Source organism: Gouania willdenowi, chromosome 10 (genome assembly GCF_900634775.1).
Source record: "Gouania willdenowi chromosome 10, fGouWil2.1, whole genome shotgun sequence".
NCBI lineage: Eukaryota > Metazoa > Chordata > Actinopteri > Blenniiformes > Gobiesocidae > Gouania > Gouania willdenowi.
In genome coordinates this window covers 16,118,432-16,143,092 of record NC_041053.1, presented here as the reverse complement: position 1 = coordinate 16,143,092, position 24,661 = coordinate 16,118,432, and the positions used below count along the sequence as shown (strand labels likewise).

The following is a 24,661-nucleotide window of genomic DNA, read 5'->3' as shown; positions in this document are numbered from 1 at the left end:
GAAGTGAAAAATATACAGAAAAAAAAAAAAAAAAAACAGTAAATGTTTATTTATCCTAAATTTAATGCTGAACACGTCTTCTTTCTGTAAAACACACTGAGTTATTTTACAGTTGTTATATCTCCAAACGTACAGGTGGTGTCACCATGGCTCCACAGAATAAACAGACGTGTCCGCTCTCCACCCTTCAGTCTGACTGCACACACAGCGCTCTGCTGCTCTGTGGATTTAACAAAGAGACTCACATCACGCTGCATTTTGGAGTTAATATTTCTTCGTATTTTAATTCCTCTTTTTTGAATTTTACACATCTGTCTGAGCTGAATCTGTTCCAAACATGAGGCTGTTCCCTGTGACGGTGCAGTGCGGCCTCGCTTTTGTTTTCCTGGCCGTGCGCCTCACAAACGGAGACGTGAGCTACTCCATCCCGGAGGAGATGAAACGTGGATCTGTGATCGGAAATATCGCTAAAGATCTGGGACTGGATTTGGACAGACTGTCTGCTCGTAAGGCTCGTATCGACACGGAGGATAACGGTGTGAAATACTGCGGTTTAAACCTGAATACAGGAGACCTGCTGGTACAAGAAAGGATGGACAGAGAGGGGCTTTGTGCCAAGAAGGCGTCGTGTGTCGTTAAACAGGAGCTCGTGCTGGAAAATCCTTTAGAGCTGCATCGAATAAATATCCGCGTTCAGGATATTAATGATAATTCACCACAATTTAAGGAGGATACATTGAAATTTGAAATACATGAATCAGCACACAAAGGCGAACGGTTTCTGTTGGGTGAAGCGCACGACGGAGACATCGGAGAAAATGCTGTTCAGAGCTATTCATTACAGCAAAATGATCATTTTAAATTAAATATGAACACTAAAGCAGGTGGACGGAAATACTGTGAGTTAGTTTTAGACAAAGAATTAGACAGAGAGGATAAAAAAGAGATGATGCTCTTGCTTACCGCATTAGATGGCGGCTCTCCTCAGAGATCAGGTACTGTAGTCATACACGTCACTGTGCTGGATGCTAATGATAATGCACCAGTGTTCAGTCAGTCTGTCTATAAAGCCAGTCTGCCTGAAAACTCTCCTTTAGATACACTGGTGATCACAGTGAGTGCTACTGATGCTGATGATGGTGTAAACAGTGAGATCACTTATGGAGTTGATCATGTGTCAGATGAAAACAGTGACACATTTATTTTAAATTCTAAAACTGGAGAAGTTAGAGTAGCTGGAATGATTGATTATGAGAGAGTGTCATCCTTTGAATTACAGATCAGTGCTAAAGATGGACTTGGATTAGTTTCTTATGCAACTTTAATTATTGACATCACTGATGTAAATGATAACGCTCCAGTGATCCATGTAAAATCTCTGACCAATCCTATTCCTGAGAACGTGTCACCTGGTACAGAGGTGGGCATCATCAACGTGCAGGACAGAGACTCTGAGAAGAACCGACAGGTCCGCTGCTCCCTCAAGCAGGGTGTCCCTTTTAAATTGGTCCCCTCTATTAAAAACTATTATTCTGTGGTGAGCACAGGACAGCTGGACCGTGAAGTAGTGTCTGATTACAACATTACAATCACTGCCACTGACGAGGGCTCTCCACCTCTGTCCTCCTCTAAAAGTCTGCACTTATCTGTAGCTGACATCAACGACAACCCACCTGTGTTTGAGGAGGAGTCGTACAGCGCATATGTGAGTGAGAATAACAAAGCTGGCTCCACTTTATGCTCCGTCACTGCTCGAGACCCTGACTGGAGACAAAACGGTACAGTGATTTATTCTCTGTTAGCTGCTGAGGTGAACGGTGCCCCGGTGTCCTCCTATGTGTCTGTTAACGGAGACACGGGGGTGATCCACGCTGTCAGGTCCTTTGATTATGAACAGCTGAGGAGCTTTAAAGTCCAGCTGATGGCCAGAGACAACGGTTCTCCTCCACTGAGCAGCAACGTGAGCGTCAGTGTGTTCATATCAGATGTGAATGACAACCCTCCTCAGATACTGTACCCCGCCCCGGAGGGCAACTCCTTCATGACCGAGCTGGTCCCCAAAGCTGCACACGGAGGCTCTCTGGTGTCCAAAGTGATCGCGGTGGACGCAGACTCTGGGCAGAACGCCTGGCTGTCCTATCAGATAGTCAAGTCCACTGATCCAGGACTGTTCACTATTGGTGTCCACAGTGGAGAGATCAGGACACAGAGGGACATTTGTGAGACTGACAGCATGAAACAGACGCTCATTGTGTCAGTGAAAGACAACGGACAGCCCTCTCTGTCTGCCACCTGCTCCATGTATTTACTGATTTCTGATAACTTGGCTGAGGTGCCAGAGCTGAAGGACATTTCTTATGATGAGAAAAACTCCAAGCTGACCTCTTATCTGATCATTGCGCTGGTGTCCGTGTCCACCTTTTTCCTGACCTTCATCATCATCATCCTGGGTGTGAGGTTTTGTCGCAGGAGAAAGCCCAGACTGTTGTTTGATGGAGCAGTTACCATCCCTGGAGCTTATCTGCCTCCTAATTACGCAGATGTTGACGGCACAGGAACTTTACGCAGCACTTACAATTATGACGCCTACCTGACAACAGGATCTAGAACCAGTGACTTTAAGTTTGTCAGTTCTTACAATGACAACACGCTGCCTGCTGAGCAGACTCTGAGGAAAAGCCCATCAGACTTTGCTGATGCTTTTGGAAGTGCTGACAGTTCTCCTGAGGTAGGATTATAGCGTTTTTTTTTTATATATAATTACAGTTTTATAAAGAATACTAATGTTTATTTTGTTCCTAAAAGCTCTCGTTAGAATGGAATTTATATCAAGTTATGATAAAAAATTGTTACTTGATTGGTTTTGTGATTTTTACACAGGCTGTTTTGTGGGGGTTGTAGAGGTTTTCTCATGTTGTGTTTACTGGCTCAATCTTGTATTGGTTGTTCTGCTGGTGGTTCCTAATTTGTCTGTCCTGATTTTATATCATAGATAAACAGATATGCATTGACGAATGTAAATTTTAAAATAGCTGTTCAATATCATCAGGTTCTTCTCACAAAGATATCATGTAAAATGTCCAAGTTTCTCTCTGATTGGTGCTTTGCTCTCATCTTGCTTTACATAAAGTTTGCTGATATTGTTATGAACAGATGATTCAATTAATTACCATAACTTTCAGAGAATATTAACCAAATAATTTTTTAATTTAAATTAGTAATTGCACAGAGCTCTTAAGTCACCTTTTGGCCAGTGATTATGTACTGTTACCACTTTTAGGTGATGCCTTATGTTAGGGTCTGTATTATCGGGTTTCTCTTATCAAACATTTGTTGTCACAGAGCAGCTGTACTACAAAGCAGGCTATGAACATGTTAACTTAAGCCAGGTGATTTCAGCCTGGCTACGTGCATGTTCACATGAAAAGGCAGAGATTACATCCTCTGACCAATCACAAACACTGAGAAACTATGCAAAACAACTTACATCACAATAGAGATATACCTTGTTTTTTTAATATGACAAAATTGAAATCCATAATTCAGATGAAAAACAGCACAACTGCTGCAGCAAAAACAAGCAGGAAGCTGCCACCACTGTTAATGTGTAAAATTGTGACATTATACAATATGAAATAATCAGATGATAAACAGACAGCGTTTTGCTCAGCCAGTTCAAATTTATTGCCTCACAGACATGTTTCTATTCACGTTGCCTCAATTTCTCACACACTGGGATGAGAGTACATTGTTTTACTGCGATGACTCAGTGAACCCTGTGAAGGGGACATGTGGCATTCAGTATAAATTGTTCAGTCATCCTACATCATAAGGTGGACCATATTTGTATTTTATATTGCCATATTATTTAATAGGGCCCTCCACACTTTGTGTATAGCACCACAACTGCTGTATGTTCCTGCTGAGGCTGTCAGCATTGCTAACATATTGTACATCAATGAATGAAAGAATGAATGACTAAATCTGTTGACGGAAACAGAGAGCGCCTTACTCAAACTTCATCAGCTGACTGTAGATCAGTCCATCAGATGTAAATCTATACCTTTACTAAAGGACGTCATGTGAAAGGATTGCATTTATTAATTAATATTCTTTCGTTCCTAAGCACAGACAACTGATTGATCAGGAGGCGGGACTTTTGTACTCACTAAAATCTTATTCACTTCTTAACCTGCTCCCGACCATGCCAGTTGTTTAGCCTAAGTTACCATGGTGATTTACCCCAGTAAGAAGTTAACCAGCATCGTAGTACAGCTCAAACAGAATAAATGCTTGACGTTAGCAGGATAGGAGGAAATTCAACTTCATAGTACAGGTCCTTAAATAACCCTTTCTGGTGTATTTACACTTTTCCAAAATAGATCTTTAAGCATTAAAAACATTTCATTAGTTCTCCTGGCAATTTGATGTAACTCTCTTGGTTTTACAACTTACTTATGTTATTTCACTACAGTACCTTATACCGCATACTTCTATTTAATTCACACAATCATACAACATACAAATCCGGTTTTGCTTGTGTGTCAAACAAGAGTTTGGTGAACACAGTTACATATAGACTGTATATGCTGTGCAAACCTTGACTCCACTTAGCTGCAAAGACACCTATTAATGTTTTTATTGTAATTACACTGATAACTATAGCTTTATCTGTATGTACCATCTTATGCATGCTAAATTCTTCATTAATAGAATTATATGTTTCTTTTTGTTTGTTTTGTTTGTTGCAGGCCTTGGTTTGTAGTAACATATTTTACAGTAAAAGAATAATGTATTTGTTCTCATATTTCCTCCAAGGAAAGCAGTAAATAGCATTAAAGCGTTGGAGCCTATTTAAAAGTGTAACAGTAGCTGATTTGAGGGAGATCCAACATCATTGTTATTTTTATTATTAGTATTGCTTTTAGGTTATTTCTAATTTACATTTTTTGATACTTTGTGCCACTGATACATTTGTCCTGAACATTTTGTGCGTGTTGCTAATCAAAAACCTGTTTTTTTGGTTTATGAAATAGATTAAAATGATGAAATACATTCAGCTGATTTTTTTCTGGTTAGATTAAAATTATCTCTCTACCTGTTGTTTTATTTCTATACACCAACAATTATTTTTAGATTACTATGTTTTTTTTTGGTATTTGCTGTGTGTTTACAGAATGGTTTTAGACTTCATATTGTGGACTGTGAGAGACCAAAGTGAAAATATTTTTTTGGCAACAATTGCATCTTTTTTTTAAAAACTATTCCTTTATAATATCATTGAGTAATAATATTTTATCTTTGAGTAGTTTGATCTTTTTTTAAAGAAGAAGTGAGAAAATCCTTTACATTTTGAATATCTTATTGTGCTGCAAAGTGTACTTGGTTTTTTGCGTTTTCAGAGATTTTAGGGGAAACAAAATATGAAGGGCATCTTACAGTATTTGGCATCATAACTCTTTTGACATCTAACACATTTATAAACAGGTAAATACTTATTGAAAAGGTTACTCATGGCTCTAGGTTTCTGCTTATTTCTATTGCAGACTCAGACTATTTTTCTGACACTCAAGTCATTGTCGGTACAGCTGACATTATTATGGCATGTCTTTTTTTGTTGTATAACCAAGCATAACAAATTTGATGTTTTTTTTGTAGATTAAGGCTTGTTTACATTAGTTTTTTTGGAACATTCTGACCATGGGACAGTTGAAAAATTTATGGTTGCAGTGTAGAACAATTATTGTTAAAATATGGCTGCTTGGAAACATACTAAATTATAGACGGTTTCTTGTTACAAATTACATGCACGCACCAAAAACAAAAGCCTGCTTCAAAGTGAAATGATCTCAATGATGCCATAATGTTTAAAAGTATATCTCTGTTGCATTACAATTTCATTTCATGAATAAAAAACCTCTCTTTTTCTTTCATGCATCACAAATCAGAAAGCATATAAATCTTAAGACGTGTATATTTGTAGTCATACAATACTGACACTTTTACAACACAAGTTCAGGGTTTTGAGCTTTGAGGGCAGGTGTCCTGCTCAACCAGAGACAGGGAATAAAGACAAACCCTTATGATGCCTAAGTGTACACGCTCAGGGAATTAGGCTACATGCTATATAACTGCACATGCATGGCAGGGTATGTCTCACACAGCAGATATTGTGATCTATATTTTACTTATTTTACTAACACATCAATCCATCGCACTAGTCTCACTTCTTGTTGCTGTCATACAGAATCATGTGCCAAGTTGAACTGTCAGGGCACAGATATGCACCGAGGAGGAGGTCTCCTCCACATCCCAACCAAATCTTTAGAAGGACAACATGTCCCGAAAAAAGATTGAGCCACAAAAGCAGAAAAACATACATTTCTGGCGACCAAAGTTACACCTGATAGAGTTTCTTCAGTCAATCACACACCAACACCCTGAAATATGGTAGCCTATATGAGAGTGAAATGGTGTAACGATCTGATAATGTGAACTATTACCAGTGTTGGGAGTAACGCGTTACAAAAGTAATGCAATTACAGCAATGTATTACTTTTTGCTGTAACACAGTAATGTAACGTATTACTTGTAAAATGTAGATAATTTTATACCCATTACAAATCTCCATAACGCGCTTTACAACACATTTTCACCTGAGATGTGAAAAATAGCACCAGTAACTTGAAGAAACACGAGCGGTGCCAAGCTAACACCAAGTTGACAGATAGAGATTCAGGCGCGATGAATAAGAGAAAGAGAGCAGACGACAAAATTGCGGGAAAGAGTCATACAAAGTGCAGCAGAAATGAAGTTTCTCTCTGTCTGCTGTACTACTTGAACCAGGTATGGCTGAGACTGAGACTCATACAGACCAGATTCCTGCTCTTTAATCTGCGGTGTTGAAGTTTTTGGTTTAGAAGTGGTTTTTGTAGAGACATTCACAGTAGAATGCCGATAGCTTGCCGCTCAAAACAATAGCAGAGCTGACCCGAGTCGCCGCCGCCATCATCAATTTGACTCGTAGTCATGAAATCTTGTGACTGGTTTGACTGCTTTGTATTGGGTGCTCATAGAAAATTGTGTTAAACATTGACTGGTGGTCATGTTATCTCGTGACTGGTTTGTATTGGGCACCTCATGACTGGTTTGTATTGGGCGCTCATGGAAAATAGTGTTACACTTTGATTGTTGGTCATGCTATCTGGTGACTGGTTTGTATTGGGTGCCTCGTGACTGGTTTGTATTGGGTGCTCATAGAAAACAGTGTTAAGCATTGACTGGTGATCATGTTATCTTGTGACTGGTTTGTATTCGGTGCTCATATAAAATAGTGCTTCAATTTTATTGGTCATAATGTTAGCAGCAGTAAAAACAGCACATTAAAAAAGAGGAAAAAAAGAATAGAAACAAAAGAAAGAGATTGTGTGTCTTGTCATGTCATAAAGCTATAGGTTACATTATAGTTGTTTCTAGCTCTATATGTTTCATATGAATAGGCCTAGACTTTAAAAATTTACACGATCTTTATCATGACTTACCAGACTTTAACTTTGTCTGCTTTGGTGATTTTGACGGTCATTGTTACTTATTGCGCCATGAGCCTTCACTGTGCAAAACAAATACCTCGTGTGTATTCATACACTCTTGGTCAATAAAGTTGATTCTGATTCTGATTTATTAAGTTGTTGTTGCCTACACAGTCATTATGCTATACCACATTACCCTCCACTGGATAAATAATTGGCTGCAATAAACTATATTTTAGCATTTTAGAATGGCTAGTCATTCTTCTGCGTTTTTTTTTGGTGAAAGTAATTCAAAAGTTGTGTAAAGCGTTACAATTCAGAGACTGTAATATTGTAATGTAACCAATTACTTTTAAATTACAGTAACTACTAATATGTAATGTGTTACATTTTGAAAGTAACTTTCCCAACACTAATTATTACACATAACTGCAGTCAACTAAAATTTCAACAGAGAGACATATAGGCTATTATTTCACTATAATTACAAATAATACATCAACCATTTCACAATTGTTGCTGCAAAACTAATATTGCAATGCAAAATTTACGTACAAATAATTTTTTAGTGTTATTTTAAAATTACTCCTACGATTCCTCCTTCACTCATCAATTACAATTAAAATATTTTTAAACCAGTGTGAAGAAATAAGTGTATAATTTATATATATATATATATATATATATATATATATAAATTTCACATATATATATTTAATTTTATTATTTATTTTTTAAACACATGCGTGATTATTTCCGCTAAACACGTCTCTGCTTTAAATGATACCTTTTAAATTATTAGAGTTGTTATATCTCCAAACGTACAGGTGGTGTCACCATGGCTCCACAGAATAAACAGACGTGTCCGCTCTCCACCCTTCAGTCTGACTGCACACACAGTGCTCTGCTGCTCTGTGGATTTAACAAAGAGACTCACATCACGCTGCATTTTGGAGTCAATATTCCTTCGTATTTTACTTCCTTTTCTGAATTTTACACATCTGTGTGAGCTGAACGTGTTCCAAACATGAGGCTGTTCCCTGTGACGGTGCAGTGCGGCCTCGCTTTTGTTTTCCTGGCCGTGCGCCTCACAAACGGAGACGTGAGCTACTCCATCCCGGAGGAGATGAAACGTGGATCTGTGATCGGAAATATCGCTAAAGATCTGGGACTGGATTTGGACAGACTGTCTGCTCGTAAGGCTCGTATCGACACGGAGGATAACGGTGTGAAATACTGCGGTTTAAACCTGAATACAGGAGACCTGCTGGTACAAGAAAGGATGGACAGAGAGGGGCTTTGTGCCAAGAAGGCGTCGTGTGTCGTTAAACAGGAGCTCGTGCTGGAAAATCCTTTAGAGCTGCATCGAATAAATATCCGCGTTCAGGATATTAATGATAATTCACCCAAATTTAAAGCAGAAACAATTACATTTGAAATCAGTGAATCAGCAGACAAAGGAGAACGGTTTCCATTGGATGAAGCGCACGACGGAGACATCGGAGAAAATGCTGTTCAGAGCTATTCATTACAGCAAAATGATCATTTTAAATTAAATGTAAATTCAAAAACAGGAAGACAGAAATACTGTGAGTTAGTTTTAGACAAAGAATTAGACAGAGAGGATAAAAAAGAGATGATGCTCTTGCTTACCGCATTAGATGGCGGCTCTCCTCAGAGATCAGGTACTGTAGTCATACACGTCACTGTGCTGGATGCTAATGATAATAAACCAGTGTTCAGTCAGTCTGTCTATAAAGCCAGTCTGCCTGAAAACTCTCCTTTAGATACACTGGTGATCACAGTGAGTGCTACTGATGCAGATGAAGGAATTAATGGTGAAGTTAAATATGAATTTAATCATGATGCAGATGAAAACCAAGTTTTCACTTTAAACTTGAAAACTGGAGAAGTTCAAGTAGCTGCAGCGATTGATTATGAAAAGGAATCTTCATATGAAATGCAGATCAGTGCTAAAGATGGTCTAGGATTGTCTTCATATGCAACTTTAATAATTGACATCACTGATGTAAATGATAACGCTCCAGTGATCCATGTAAAATCTCTGACCAATCCCATTCCTGAGAACGTGTCACCTGGTACAGAGGTGGGCATCATCAACGTGCAGGACAGAGACTCTGAGAAGAACCGACAGGTCCGCTGCTCCCTCCAGCAGGGTGTCCCTTTTAAATTGGTCCCCTCTATTAAAAACTATTATTCTGTGGTGAGCACAGGACAGCTGGACCGTGAAGTAGTGTCTGATTACAACATTACAATCACTGCCACTGATGAGGGCTCTCCACCTCTGTCCTCCTCTAAAAGTCTGCACTTATCTGTAGCTGACATCAACGACAACCCACCTGTGTTTGAGGAGGAGTCGTACAGCGCATATGTGAGTGAGAATAACAAAGCTGGCTCCACTTTATGCTCCGTCACTGCTCGAGACCCTGACTGGAGACAAAACGGTACAGTGATTTATTCTCTGTTAGCTGCTGAGGTGAACGGTGCCCCGGTGTCCTCCTATGTGTCTGTTAACGGAGACACGGGGGTGATCCACGCTGTCAGGTCCTTTGATTATGAACAGCTGAGGAGCTTTAAAGTCCAGCTGATGGCCAGAGACAACGGTTCTCCTCCACTGAGCAGCAACGTGAGCGTCAGTGTGTTCATATCAGATGTGAATGACAACCCTCCTCAGATACTGTACCCCGCCCCGGAGGGCAACTCCTTCATGACCGAGCTGGTCCCCAAAGCTGCACATGGAGGCTCTCTGGTGTCCAAAGTGATCGCGGTGGACGCAGACTCTGGACAGAACGCCTGGCTGTCCTATCAGATAGTCAAGTCCACTGATCCGGGACTGTTCACTATTGGTGTCCACAGTGGAGAGATCAGGACACAGCGGGACATTAGTGAGACTGACAGCATGAAACAGACGCTCATTGTGTCAGTGAAAGACAACGGACAGCCATCTCTGTCTGCCACCTGCTCCATGTATTTACTGATTTCTGATAACTTGGCTGAGGTGCCAGAGCTGAAGGACATTTCTTATGATGAGAAAAACTCCAAGCTGACCTCTTATCTGATCATTGCGCTGGTGTCCGTGTCCACCTTCTTCCTGACCTTCATCATCATCATCCTGGGTGTGAGGTTTTGTCGCAGGAGAAAGCCCAGACTGTTGTTTGATGGAGCAGTTACCATCCCTGGAGCTTATCTGCCTCCTAATTACGCAGATGTTGACGGCACAGGAACTTTACGCAGCACTTACAATTATGACGCCTACCTGACAACAGGATCTAGAACCAGTGACTTTAAGTTTGTCAGTTCTTACAATGACAACACGCTGCCTGCTGAGCAGACTCTGAGGAAAAGCCCATCAGACTTTACTGATGCTTTTGGAAGTGCTGACAGCTCTCCTGAGGTAGGACTATTACTAATTTGGTTACCGATGTGTATATTTATACATTTTTTTTAATTAATCTATATTGGCACCATGTCCATTATACATATTTTTGTCACAACAGGGTAAAACTACCTTGTTTTTGCACAGTTTATCCATGCAGAGCTCACATTCCCTAAAAGTGGGTGAATAACAGCACAAAGAGGAGACTTATAAAGTAGCTGTGAATGCTTTACTCTCACAAGCCAATTCTGCTTGATAACTGTTATGATAACTTCTGCTTAACCAGAAAAATCATAAAGACCTGAAGGATCACCAAATAATTGCACATTGTTATGTTTACTTTCAAATAACAATATTATCATATTGAGGCTAAATTCAAAACCAGCATATCCAAACCCTTGTCCAATTGCACTTATTCAATGATTTCAGATGTTTTTCCTACAAAGGCGTTGTGGTCATGGTATATTGTTGGGAAGCCTTCTACTAATTGATTACCAATGAATCTTTTACCTTGGTGAAACTACAGTTTGTTTCTTTTGTGTTTTTTTTCCCTAATACAGGCATTTTTTTGTTATTCTACAAAGGAAAGTATATGGTATTTTGAAACAAAAGGTTCGTGTGTGAATGTCTTATTGTTTGACAGGAAAAAGAAAGTTACAGGAAAAATAAATATGTTATTGTCCCAAAAGCTATGTTTAGATTCAGCTGGATTGTTTCAGAGGGAAATCCCCTGTCACAATAGCTTTCCTTTCAACATCAAGATATTTTAATCTAATTTATTGAAAGTTTGTTATATGCAATACTTCCTAATTAATACATATTAAATAGCAAAGACTAATATCCAATTTTTGGAATTGCTGACAGCTCTTCTGAGGTATGAAAGCCTACATAGTGTTCAGTTGTTGCAAGGTTTGCATCATAGTTTTTAAATATATTTTTGAATCATTAATTTCAGTAACAGTGAGAATTGGTAAATAAATAAAGATACTTCAACAAAACAAAAATTACTTTTCAGTTTAAAAAACCCCCCAAAAAACTAATACTTGTATGATGGTTATTTGATTATTGTCATTGGTGTTTAAAACCTTCAGCTTTTTTTCTGCAGAGTACATTGGCTGTAGTTTTCTTTGCTTTTTAAAAATGCAACAGTTATTTCTAAGAGTAATTGGTGTTCAGCTTTAGAACTTTTTTTTGACTTTAATTTACTTTTAAAGCATTGTTTTATTGAGATTGTGTCAGTTATTTGTTGTTGGAGAAATTGTTTGCTATTGATATTACCAAATAATACCAATTGCTTGTTGTCATAATTCTCTTTTATCTTATTAATTAATTAATTTCCTTATTTAGCATTACCTCATTTGTACAGATGGACCGATTCCTCTTGATAGTGCAAAAAATGTAAATCCAGATTTTCTGGTAAATAGATATTGTAAGAACAATTACACTTAAATAGATTATGGTTCTTAGCATTCTTGAAAGCATTATTTTTTTTTAGTTTGTTCCGGTTTTTTGGATGTAATAACGCATTGATTTCTGATGATTATTTTATTTAGTCATTTTTTATAAGCTAGTTTTATTTGATATAAAAATATGATAACTTGTCTTTTTTGTTTCAATGACTTTTCATGTAATTTTAAAAAAACATGTTCCAACCACATCATTTTTAGCTTGACTTTTCGTTGCCTTTGCAGCACTCACTTAAGCCTCTCAAGATGAGACAGGTATTGGTTAATGTCTTTTATGCAGTGAAATAAAATATTGAGCAGACTACAGTCAGGTCCATAAATATTGGGACATCAAGTGCTTTAAACTAGACTTTCAGCTTTAATTTGAAAATATTTACATTCAAATCGGGTGAACAGTGTATGAATTATAAAAGTTTGTATATGTGCCTCCTACTTCTTAAGGGACCAAAAGTAATGAGACAAATTTACAATCATAAATCAAACTTTCACTTTTTAATACTTGGTTGGAAATCTTTTGCAGTCAATTACAGCCTGAAGTTTTGAAGGCTTATAGGCATTACCAGACACTGGGTTTCATCCCTGCTGATGCTAAGCCAGGCCTGTACTGTGACTGTTTTCAGTTCCTGCTTGTTTTTGGGGCATTTTCATTTCGGATTTGTCTTCAGCAAGTGAAATGCATGTTCAATCGAATTCAGGTCAGGTGATTGACTGGTCCATTACGTAATATTCCACTTCTTTGCCTTAAAAAAAATCTTTGTTTGCTTTGGCAATATGCTTGGGGTAATTGCATCTGCACTGAGTCCAATGAGTTCTGAAGCATCTGGCTGAATATGAGCAGATAATATTGCCCGAAACATGTCAGAATTAATCCTGCTGCTTTTGTCAGCAGTCACATCATCAATAAATACAAGGGAACCAGTTGCATTGGCCACCATACATGCCCACGCCATGACACTACCACCTCCATGCTTCACTGATAAGGTGGTATATTTTGGATCATGAGCAGTTCCTTTCCTTCTCCATACTCTTCTCTTCCCATCACTCTAAGCCAAGGTGATCTTTGTCTCATACTGTCCATAGAATGTTGTTCCACAACTGTAAAGGCTTTTTAAGATGTTGTTTGGCAAACTCTAATCTGGCCTTCCTGTTTCCGAGGTTCGGTTTTTTAGTATAACCATATGAAATTGTTTACCTGTATGACTACAATATGTTTTATACTCTTTTTGTAGAGTTAATGAGTCCTGTTTAAACCTTTATTCCTCTGCAGTTTACATTTATGACATTTTACACTATGCTTAATCATGAACCCTTGCCGCTTCACAGAAGTTTCAGTACAGCAGATTGTAATTTATTACAAATCAAACTGCAATGAGTTTCAATGCTTGAAATATGTGATGATTTCTGTTTTCCCTGCATGTTTTTGGTCATTTTTGAATATACATTCTTGAAATGATGACTGTTTTTATTTTAATTTAGTGTGCTTGGGATTTTTATTTTTATTTTCATAATTCCATATTTTCTATAATTATATACCTGGCAAAGATCCCATTACCCTATAGGCCAGGGCAAGGCAGAATGTATTTTGTGGACATTAGTTTATAGTTTAATATATACCGGTATGTGTTCATACTTTTTGACCCTAACTGCTTTTGCTTAAATACACCAAATCAGGTGATCATCCAGTTGAGTTTAGAATTCTAGGATGCTTCTTTTTTTTTTTTTTTTTTTTTTTTTTTTTTTGTGTACAGGTGCATAAAGACATGGTTTATATCGGTGCTCTGTATCAGGGGTGTCACATTAATGCCCAAGGACCAAGTGTATATGTTCAACCTGAGAGACAATTTTACTTACAGTGAAAACACAAATTATTAGGTAAAACTGATTTTTTTTTTTTTTTTTTTTTTTTTACACAAAAGGAAATTGGACTAATATTCACCTATCTACATGCAGAGGTGCTGAAGGGCAAAATGGTTGTTGAAATGTCAATTTTGTTTCTTTAAAAAGTGCTTAGATTTCTCTGGACAGGCCCATATAAAACTCTTCCCTTTAAAGCCTCTTTACTGAAATGACTGATATGGAGAGCCTGCAGACACTTACACTGGATATTAGAAAGTACAGAGGTTAAAATCAATGGCGTACACAGCGTCGTATGAGGTCAAGTTTAACAAGTTCTTTTTACAGTCTATGGGACAGAGACACTGATTGGGATTGCTTTTGGGACTCTATTAAAGCTGATGATGTCATGTAAATCCTCTGTGTTGCTTAATGATATTGTTTTGTATTTTGAATTTCCCACATTCCACGTCCCAACTAATTGCAGATATTTATTTTAATGGATATTTTTACTATAACCTTTTATATGCGGTTATTTGAGGGATAAGGAGTGGGTGCATCAGCCTCTATGCTAATGTTTTGTTGTTGTTTTTTTTGTTCCTGTTTCATAAATGTTTTGAAAGTCAATACAAACTTAAATTACATAATAATAATAATAATAATAATAATAATAATAATAATAATAATAATAATAATAATAATAATTTAAAAAAACAGAGGGTAATGTTATAAAGATATAGGCACCATAATTTCACCAAAAATCTCAGGAGGTGCAGGTAAAAAAGTAAAAAAAAAAAAAAACACTGCTTTAGTGAATGTCATAATTAGAAATACATTTTGAAAGACACATAATGCAATGGGTAGAAAGTTTTTAATAAATACTTTTTGAATTATTTTGATAAAACTTTACAGTTGTTATATCTCCAAACGTACAGGTGGTGTCACCATGGCTCCACAGAATAAACAGACGTGTCCGCTCTCCACCCTTCAGTCTGACTGCACACACAGCGCTCTGCTGCTCTGTGGATTTAACAAAGAGACTCACATCACGCTGCATTTTGGAGTTAATATTCCTTCCTTTTCTGAATTTTACACATCTGTCTGAGCTGAATCTGTTCCAAACATGAGGCTGTTCCCTGTGACGGTGCAGTGCGGCCTCGCTTTTGTTTTCCTGGCCGTGCGCCTCACAAACGGAGACGTGAGCTACTCCATCCCGGAGGAGATGAAACGTGGATCTGTGATCGGAAATATCGCTAAAGATCTGGGACTGGATTTGGACAGACTGTCTGCTCGTAAGGCTCGTATCGACACGGAGGATAACGGTGTGAAATACTGCGGTTTAAACCTGAATACAGGAGACCTGCTGGTACAAGAAATGATGGACAGAGAGGGGCTTTGTGCCAAGAAGGCGTCGTGTGTCGTTAAACAGGAGCTCGTGCTGGAAAATCCTTTAGAGCTGCATCGAATAAATATCCGCGTTCAGGATATTAATGATAATTCACCACAATTTACAGCAGAAATGATTAGATTTGAAATCAGTGAATTAGCAGTCAAAGGCGCACGATTTCCATTGGATGAAGCGCACGACGGAGACATCGGAGAAAATGCTGTTCAGAGCTATTCATTACAGCAAAATGATCATTTTAAATTAAATATACAGTCAAAAACAGGAAGACAGAAATATGGTGAGTTAGTTTTAGACAAAGAATTAGACAGAGAGGATAATAAAGAGATGATGCTCTTGCTTACCGCATTAGATGGCGGCTCTCCTCAGAGATCAGGTACTGTAGTCATACACGTCACTGTGCTGGATGCTAATGATAATGCACCAGTGTTCAGTCAGTCTGTCTATAAAGCCAGTCTGCCTGAAAACTCTCCTTTAGATACACTGGTGATCACAGTGAGTGCTACTGATGCAGACGAAGGGATTAATGGTGAAGTTAGATATAAATTTAATCATGTTGCAGATGAAAACCAAGTTTTCTCTTTAAACCTGAAAACTGGAGAAGTTAGAGTAGCTGCTGAAATTGATTATGAAAAGGAATCTTCATATGAAATGCAGATCAGTGCTAAAGATGGTCTGGGACAGCCTTCATATGCAACTTTAATTATTGACATCATTGATGTAAATGATAACGCTCCAGTGATCCATGTAAAATCTCTGACCAATCCCATTCCTGAGAACGTGTCACCTGGTACAGAGGTGGGCATCATCAACGTGCAGGACAGAGACTCTGAGAAGAACCGACAGGTCCGCTGCTCCCTCCAGCAGGGTGTCCCTTTTAAATTGGTCCCCTCTATTAAAAACTATTATTCTGTGGTGAGCACAGGACAGCTGGACCGTGAAGTAGTGTCTGATTACAACATTACAATCACTGCCACTGACGAGGGCTCTCCACCTCTGTCCTCCTCTAAAAGTCTGCACTTATCTGTAGCTGACATCAACGACAACCCACCTGTGTTTGAGGAGGAGTCGTACAGCGCATATGTGAGTGAGAATAACAAAGCTGGCTCCACTTTATGCTCCGTCACTGCTCGAGACCCTGACTGGAGACAAAACGGTACAGTGATTTATTCTCTGTTAGCTGCTGAGGTGAACGGTGCCCCGGTGTCCTCCTATGTGTCTGTTAACGGAGACACGGGGGTGATCCACGCTGTCAGGTCCTTTGATTATGAACAGCTGAGGAGCTTTAAAGTCCAGCTGATGGCCAGAGACAACGGTTCTCCTCCACTGAGCAGCAACGGGAGCGTCAGTGTGTTCATATCAGATGTGAATGACAACCCTCCTCAGATACTGTACCCCGCCCCGGAGGGCAACTCCTTCATGACCGAGCTGGTCCCCAAAGCTGCACACGGAGGCTCTCTGGTGTCCAAAGTGATCGCGGTGGACGCAGACTCTGGACAGAACGCCTGGCTGTCCTATCAGATAGTCAAGTCCACTGATCCGGGACTGTTCACTATTGGTGTCCACAGTGGAGAGATCAGGACACAGCGGGACATTAGTGAGACTGACAGCATGAAACAGACGCTCATTGTGTCAGTGAAAGACAACGGACAGCCCTCTCTGTCTGCCACCTGCTCCATGTATTTACTGATTTCTGATAACTTGGCTGAGGTGCCAGAGCTGAAGGACATTTCTTATGATGAGAAAAACTCCAAGCTGACCTCTTATCTGATCATTGCGCTGGTGTCCGTGTCCACCTTCTTCCTGACCTTCATCATCATCATCCTGGGTGTGAGGTTTTGTCGCAGGAGAAAGCCCAGACTGTTGTTTGATGGAGCAGTTACCATCCCTGGAGCTTATCTGCCTCCTAATTACGCAGATGTTGACGGCACAGGAACTTTACGCAGCACTTACAATTATGACGCCTACCTGACAACAGGATCTAGAACCAGTGACTTTAAGTTTGTCAGTTCTTACAATGACAACACGCTGCCTGCTGAGCAGACTCTGAGGAAAAGCCCATCAGACTTTGCTGATGCTTTTGGAAGTGCTGACAGCTCTCCTGAGGTAGGACTATTTCCTCTTCCATAATTTTTTTCTCACTCTTTTTTCATATATCGACACACTATGACGTTTTTCTGAAACAACATGATTGTAATGACCATTGGTAGGATTATTATTGTCGTACAGCTGCTCTCTTTCGACAGGTAAGGACCTGCCTAACACCTTTGTTGTGGGCCCAAAACACTAACAGGTCAATAACTTAATTGCACACTGAAAGCAAATCCATGCTAAAAAATGAACACGTCTTTGTTTTAGTTACATTTAACCTTATTTATATCTAAGTCGCTATTAAACATAAAGCCAATGCTCCAAGATCGATGTATTGTTTCTGTTTTAGCATTGTTAAAGCTGTTACAGTCAATAATAAATATTTATACATTTTTGAGTGTAACATCCACGTTTACAGTTTGGTTTTCTTGGTTTTATTTGACACTTCCTGTTTTGGTTTCTAGTTTTCTTTGTCATTCTGGCTGCTTCACCCTCTGTTCAGCCTGCCCCATCAGTTTCACCTGTGCTCCCAGCCATCACTCATCACATTCATTTGTTGGTCTATTTAGTTCTGCTCTATTAGTTTCTATTTGCCAAATGATCTGTTCTTTTCCTGACCAGTGATCCAGCGTTCCTATAGTGATATTTCTGACTCCTCAAATTTTTGCTTCTGCTTGCTCCCCTTGCGCCTCTGTCTGATTTTTGACTGCTTGCCTGTGTGGTGTGTACCAAACATCTTCTCGAATATACTCTCAAACTCTGGGTCCTGCATTTGAGTCTTTTCCTGTCTAATCAAGCATTACAGTGAGAACTATAATAGATAATAAGATACATTCAAATAAACTTAATTTTGTTCAAAAAAAGTTTTTTTTTTTAAATTCTATTAAACCATATCCTCAAATAAAAAGATGACTGCAAACCTGCAAAAACAGGGAGGTTGTGTCCATATTTCTGTCATTGTTCAGTCTCGTCAGATCTTAGAAGCTAGAAAGGCTAGAACTGGTTAGTTCTTGGATGGAAGACCACTGAGAGTTCCATTTGCTCTAGTGGTATCAGTCCATGTCCTTATAGGTAAGACGCTTCACCCACATAGGGCTGGTCGCCATGACGTCACTTCCGGGTAATGTCAGAAACAGCTTGGTGAAAATTGATGCATTGTTTGTTGCTTATTTATGATCACAACTTGTCAACAGTAAAGTCCTGTAGCTTTGAGCAACTCACTGACTGAAAGCAGCAGATGCCTTTTTAAAGATTAAAAGCACATGTGTGTTTGTTTTCACAGAGCTGCGCCATGACTAGAAACCTCGCTTCCGGTTTACATCCCGACCAAAGTAATTGTCTGGTATGAATGTGGTGTGTGAGTGAGTGTTGGTGTTGGTCTGAATGGCTTATGGTGTACCATGGCAGCCTAGCTTCCATTAGTCTGCCCCAGGGCAGCTGTGGCTAAAATTGTAGCTTACCACCACTGTATGTGAAAGATTGAAAGAATGATACAAAATAAAGTGCTTTGACAGTCTATGAAAAAGCAATATATAAAATCCATGTATTATTATTATTATTATTATTACTATTATAAAAACTGCAATGAATTTCAACTTTAAAGCACTTGACAAGACCTAAAATATAGTACAAAAATATTACAATTTTTCAGGCAAGTGCACAGATAGACCCCAGTGATGCTCAAGCACTTGCCCTTCTGCCCTGCATGACAAAAGTATTATTGAACTTTGGAAAATAAGTTTTGTTTTACCTCAATTTGGATCTAAACACCACTGTTTAGTAAAAGAGTGGTGTTTATTTAAGAAATGTTGCTTTTTAAGCCTTTATTAAAGTAATGACTGTTTTTGAATATTCTATAATTTTGTGGAATAAGTAGAAGATACAGATTACAAAGCACTTCATTTATCATATTATGATCTTGATTCATTCAGGAATAAACATTTCTTTATCGTAGTTATTGAGATGAAAAGTATAGTCTTAATTTGAGCTACTGACAGTGTGGTGAAGTATATTGTGGTATGTGTTTATTATCAGTGTGATGCTGCTTATACTTCAGCTGAGGAGCATGCTTCTGGAAAGTAGCTGAGCCGACAATCCTGCTCCCTTCATGTCAGTAGAGAGTATTACCTCATTAATAATAATAATAATAATAATAATAATAATAATAATAATAATAATAATAATAATAATAATAATCATCATCATAATAATCATAATGTTTTGTAGAGGAGTGTGATGATACTTTATGGAAGTTTACTTTTAAGATATCAAAGTAAACTTTAAAAAAAATCATTTTTCTTTAAAGTAATCTTGTAACTTATCTTAAAATTCTAGTTGTTGTGGGAAAGAGAACCTGAATTCTTCAGAACTGATTAAGCCTCATGGATGAGATGTGAGATATGTCAAATGGAAACTAAAAACAAATTGAGCTACAAATCTGACTTAGTTAAATGGCGTTAGATGGTGCCTATACATAAAGAACAAAGTTAGTTTCCAGTTTTACTTATGTTATTGTGTGTTATTAATAACAACGTTTACAGTAAATATGAAGTAAAATATACGTTTTTCAAGTTGGCTCATTTTTATTTATTTTTTTTAACTTTTCAATAAATTCATAAATCCATAATTGATGACACGCACACACGCACACGCGCACACTCACATGAAGGCCTACACACACACACACACACACACACACACACACACACACACACACACACACACACACACAGTGTTATTACACTCATAATTTTAAAGAAAAAAAAAATACTCAGATTTACAACTATGTGTTTTACTTTTTCTGAACTCACGGTGGCGCTGTATGCCTGTGAAATATGCTTAGTGACGCTCCTTACGTCCTCTTCTCTTTTGTTTCTGATCACATTTTGTGCTCCAGTGCCATGATCTGAACCACACAGGTTCCACATCTGCTGTGTGTGTTTTAAACGTTTCATTGGGATTGGACATATCTGTTTTGGATGATGGATTCCAAGATCACCGCGTTTCGAGCGTGTTTGGTGTGCGTTGTCCTTTTTGTGGAACACGTCCACGGAGATCTGAGCTATTCATTCCCAGAGGAGCTCAAACGAGGGTCTGTCGTTGGGAATGTAATCAAGGGTCTCGGCTTGGATTCAGGTGCGCTGTCCAACAGACGCGCGCGCATCGATACAGACGGGACTGACACACGCCACTGTGACATCAACCCGCGTAATGGAGAGCTGATTGTGGCCGACAGGATTGACCGTGAGCTGCTTTGTGGCGAAAAGGCGTCGTGCGTCCTGAAGCAGGAGCTCGTGCTGGAGAATCCCCTCGAGCTTCATCGTATCAGTCTGCACGTGGAGGATATTAACGACAATTCACCACGTTTTAATGAAGATATAATCAGATTAGAGATAAGAGAATCAGCGGTAAGAGGGGCTCGTTTTGTGATAGAGGAGGCGCACGATGCGGACGTGGGGCAGAACTCCGTTCAGCAGTATTCTCTCAATATGAATGATCACTTCCTTTTATCTGTGGATGGAAATACATTAGAGCTCGTTCTAGATAAAGAGCTCGACCGTGAAAAAAGTAGCCAAATAAATCTGCTGCTCACTGCATTAGATGGCGGCTCTCCTCAGAGATCAGGTACTGTAGTCATACACGTCACTGTGCTGGATGCTAATGATAATGCACCAGTGTTCAGTCAGTCTGTCTATAAAGCCAGTCTGCCTGAAAACTCTCCTGCAGACGCTGTGGTGGTGACAGTCAGTGCATCTGATGCTGATGAAGGAGTAAATGGAGAAGTAATTTATGACTTTGGTCACGTGACTGAAGAGGTGAAGAAATTATTCACTATTGATCGTAAAGTAGGTGACATTAAAGTCAAAGGTAACATTGATTTTGAAGCTGCTACATCATTTGAAATACGTGTTAAAGCTAAAGATGGATTAGGACTGTCTTCATATGCAAAAGTAATTATTGACATCACTGATGTAAATGATAACGCTCCAGTGATCCATGTAAAATCTCTGACCAATCCCATTCCTGAGAATGTGTCACCTGGTACAGAGGTGGGCATCATCAACGTGCAGGACAGAGACTCTGAGAAGAACCGACAGGTCCGCTGCTCCCTCCAGCAGGGTGTCCCTTTTAAATTGGTCCCCTCTATTAAAAACTATTATTCTGTGGTGAGCACAGGACAGCTGGACCGTGAAGTAGTGTCTGATTACAACATTACAATCACTGCCACTGACGAGGGCTCTCCACCTCTGTCCTCCTCTAAAAGTCTGCACTTATCTGTAGCTGACATCAACGACAACCCACCTGTGTTTGAGGAGGAGTCGTACAGCGCATATGTGAGTGAGAATAACAAAGCTGGCTCCACTTTATGCTCCGTCACTGCTCGAGACCCTGACTGGAGACAAAACGGTACAGTGATTTATTCTCTGTTAGCTGCTGAGGTGAACGGTGCCCCGGTGTCCTCCTATGTGTCTGTTAACGGAGACACGGGGGTGATCCACGCTGTCAGGTCCTTTGATTATGAACAGCTGAGGAGCTTTAAAGTCCAGCTGATGGCCAGAGACAACGGTTCTCCTCCATTGAGCAGCAACGTGAGCGTCAGTGTGTTCATATCAGATGTGAATGACAACCCTCCTCAGATACTGTACCCCGCCCCGGAGGGCAACTCCTTCATGACCGAGCTGGTCCCCAAAGCTGCTCACGGAGGCTCTCTGGTGTCCAAAGTGATCGCGGTGGACGCAGACTCTGGACAGAACGCCTGGCTGTCCTATCAGATAGTCAAGTCCACTGATCCGGGACTGTTCACTATTGGTGTCCACAGTGGAGAAATCAGGACACAGCGGGACATTAGTGAGACTGACAGCATGAAACAGACGCTCATTGTGTCAGTGAAAGACAACGGACAGCCCTCTCTGTCTGCCACCTGCTCCATGTATTTACTGATTTCTGATAACTTGGCTGAGGTGCCAGAGCTGAAGGACATTTCTTATGATGAGAAAAACTCCAAGCTGACCTCTTATCTGATCATTGCGCTGGTGTCCGTGTCCACCTTCTTCCTGACCTTCATCATCATCATCCTGGGTGTGAGGTTTTGTCGCAGGAGAAAGCCCAGACTGTTGTTTGATGGAGCAGTTACCATCCCTGGAGCTTATCTGCCTCCTAATTACGCAGATGTTGACGGCACAGGAACTTTACGCAGCACTTACAATTATGACGCCTACCTGACAACAGGATCTAGAACCAGTGACTTTAAGTTTGTCAGTTCTTACAATGACAACACGCTGCCTGCTGAGCAGACTCTGAGGAAAAGCCCATCAGACTTTGCTGATGCTTTTGGAAGTGCTGACAGCTCTCCTGAGGTAGGCACAGCTCTCACAAACAATTTCAGTTTATGATTTGCCAATTATTGTTAGACCTCACCTTTCGTCATTGGTTACTTCTGTTGTGTTATTGCAGATTTAGATTGCTTAAAAGCTTTTTCTCATTGAGATTTTGATCATTTCTTTTTTTAGTGTCACTAATGGAATCATGTTTTAGATTATGAAACATTGTAATTTTTCATAACATAAAAGGTTAAATATTTTTATTAAAATTAATGTCATTATTTTTTATAACCTTTAAGTTAATATTAATATTATTATTAATTTTGTATGAATATATTATAATTAATGAGTCTGCTTGTACTCTTTGATAGTCTGGCACCCTGTTTAAGATGTGTACTGATCATGAGAGCACCAGCAAGACCCCTGTAACTTTCAACAAGAATAAGTGCCAGAAGATGAATTTATATTCAGTGCTAAAATAACACTATTTTACTTCTTAAACCCCAAATAATTGTTCACTTGAAATGATCATCTACTTCGTATTGGTTAAATTCTTGGAAGTTTTCTTTGTGGGCTTTCACTCTAAGAAGCAGTTAAATTAGCCCCAGTCTGTGCTGATTTACACAGATCCCATATGTAATAAATATTTTTTACATGCATCATTTTAAAGGTTTACTTGCAGTTTTCTCCAATCATTCATATGCACAACAGTAAGGGGATTTCTCAAAGCAATTAGTGCAAATAGCCAAACACCATGGATCACCGGCAAAAGCAAGTCTTTTGCTCACAATCATTCATTTATCTCTGAAAACTGAATTTTTGTATCAATGAACATGTCCTTGCCATTGTGTACGTATGAGAAATACGTTGTCATATTGTCAATTAAACAGTGAACCCAGCAGGGATGTTCTTTTATAAACTATGGCTGAGGTTTGGATGTAAATTGTACACATTTGTGTATCTGGGTAAACTGTACATGCAGGGCTGAAATGTGCTGTCAACGAAAAGTCCTAATGATTGAGGTCAGTTGTTTTCCCAACTTTTGGTTGCCCCCTTTGACCAACACCGGTCATTGTAAGCCCATGATTGAGAACGTGGTCTACAGTGTGGCTTCCTTATCGTTATCCACTTACCAATTCCTTATTCCTTATCTTGGAGCAACTATACCATTTTAGGACATTTTTAGAAAAAAAGTCTAATGGAAATGTATAGAAATATGCTTGACATATGACATGTTCAAAGATTTTGTATGTAAAGACTTGTGGGGGGAGACCCATACAATGCATTTTGATCAACATTACATAAGCAATTGATAATGTAAGACAGCGATTCTCAACTGTTAGGTTGGGACCCAAAAGTGGGTCGCGGACCTGTACTGGATGGGTCGCGGACATCTTGTCAATAGTAGATATTTGATTTCTCTCATCTTTGACTTGTTTTTTTATTTTGACATGCATGCTGTGACATGCATGTTGCACGGGAAAATATATAGATTTATGTTTTTGAAAAACTAAATTTAGTAGGTTGAATTCTAAAAAGAAAAAAAAAGTGTGGGTCGCGGTTTATTGATGGTGGCACAATATGGGTCTCAGGGTAAGACCAGTTGAGAACCCCTGATG

General features: G+C 39.1%; 3 protein-coding genes across 9 annotated transcripts in view; all 3 read left to right on the top strand.

Annotated features, from left to right (window-relative positions):
- Positions 1-144: 144 nt before the first annotated feature.
- The window catches only part of LOC114471230 (protocadherin gamma-C5-like), a 252,429-nt gene continuing 227,912 nt past the window's right edge, over positions 145-24,661 (top strand). For 4 of the 7 annotated variants that reach the window (XM_028459906.1, XM_028459899.1, XM_028459909.1 and 1 more), the window contains exon 1: positions 20,703-23,078. In XM_028459906.1, the coding sequence (XP_028315707.1) occupies positions 20,703-23,078 (2,376 nt within the window). Of the gene's footprint in view, positions 2,729-20,702; positions 23,079-24,661 lie in introns of those variants that run through there. The other 3 variants (XM_028459907.1, XM_028459896.1, XM_028459902.1) reach the window with 3 other exon arrangements.
- Positions 8,428-11,052, top strand: LOC114471491 (protocadherin beta-16-like). The gene is made up of 2 exons (XM_028460331.1): positions 8,428-10,975; positions 11,048-11,052. Exons 1-2 carry the CDS (start codon positions 8,557-8,559, stop codon positions 11,050-11,052), a joined length of 2,424 nt encoding a protein of 807 aa, XP_028316132.1. The 5' UTR covers positions 8,428-8,556.
- On the top strand, positions 15,170-19,020 carry LOC114471490 (protocadherin beta-16-like). The gene is made up of 3 exons (XM_028460329.1): positions 15,170-17,736; positions 18,793-18,841; positions 19,004-19,020. The coding sequence occupies exons 1-3, from the start codon at positions 15,349-15,351 to the stop codon at positions 19,018-19,020; spliced, it is 2,454 nt and encodes an 817-aa protein (XP_028316130.1). The 5' UTR covers positions 15,170-15,348.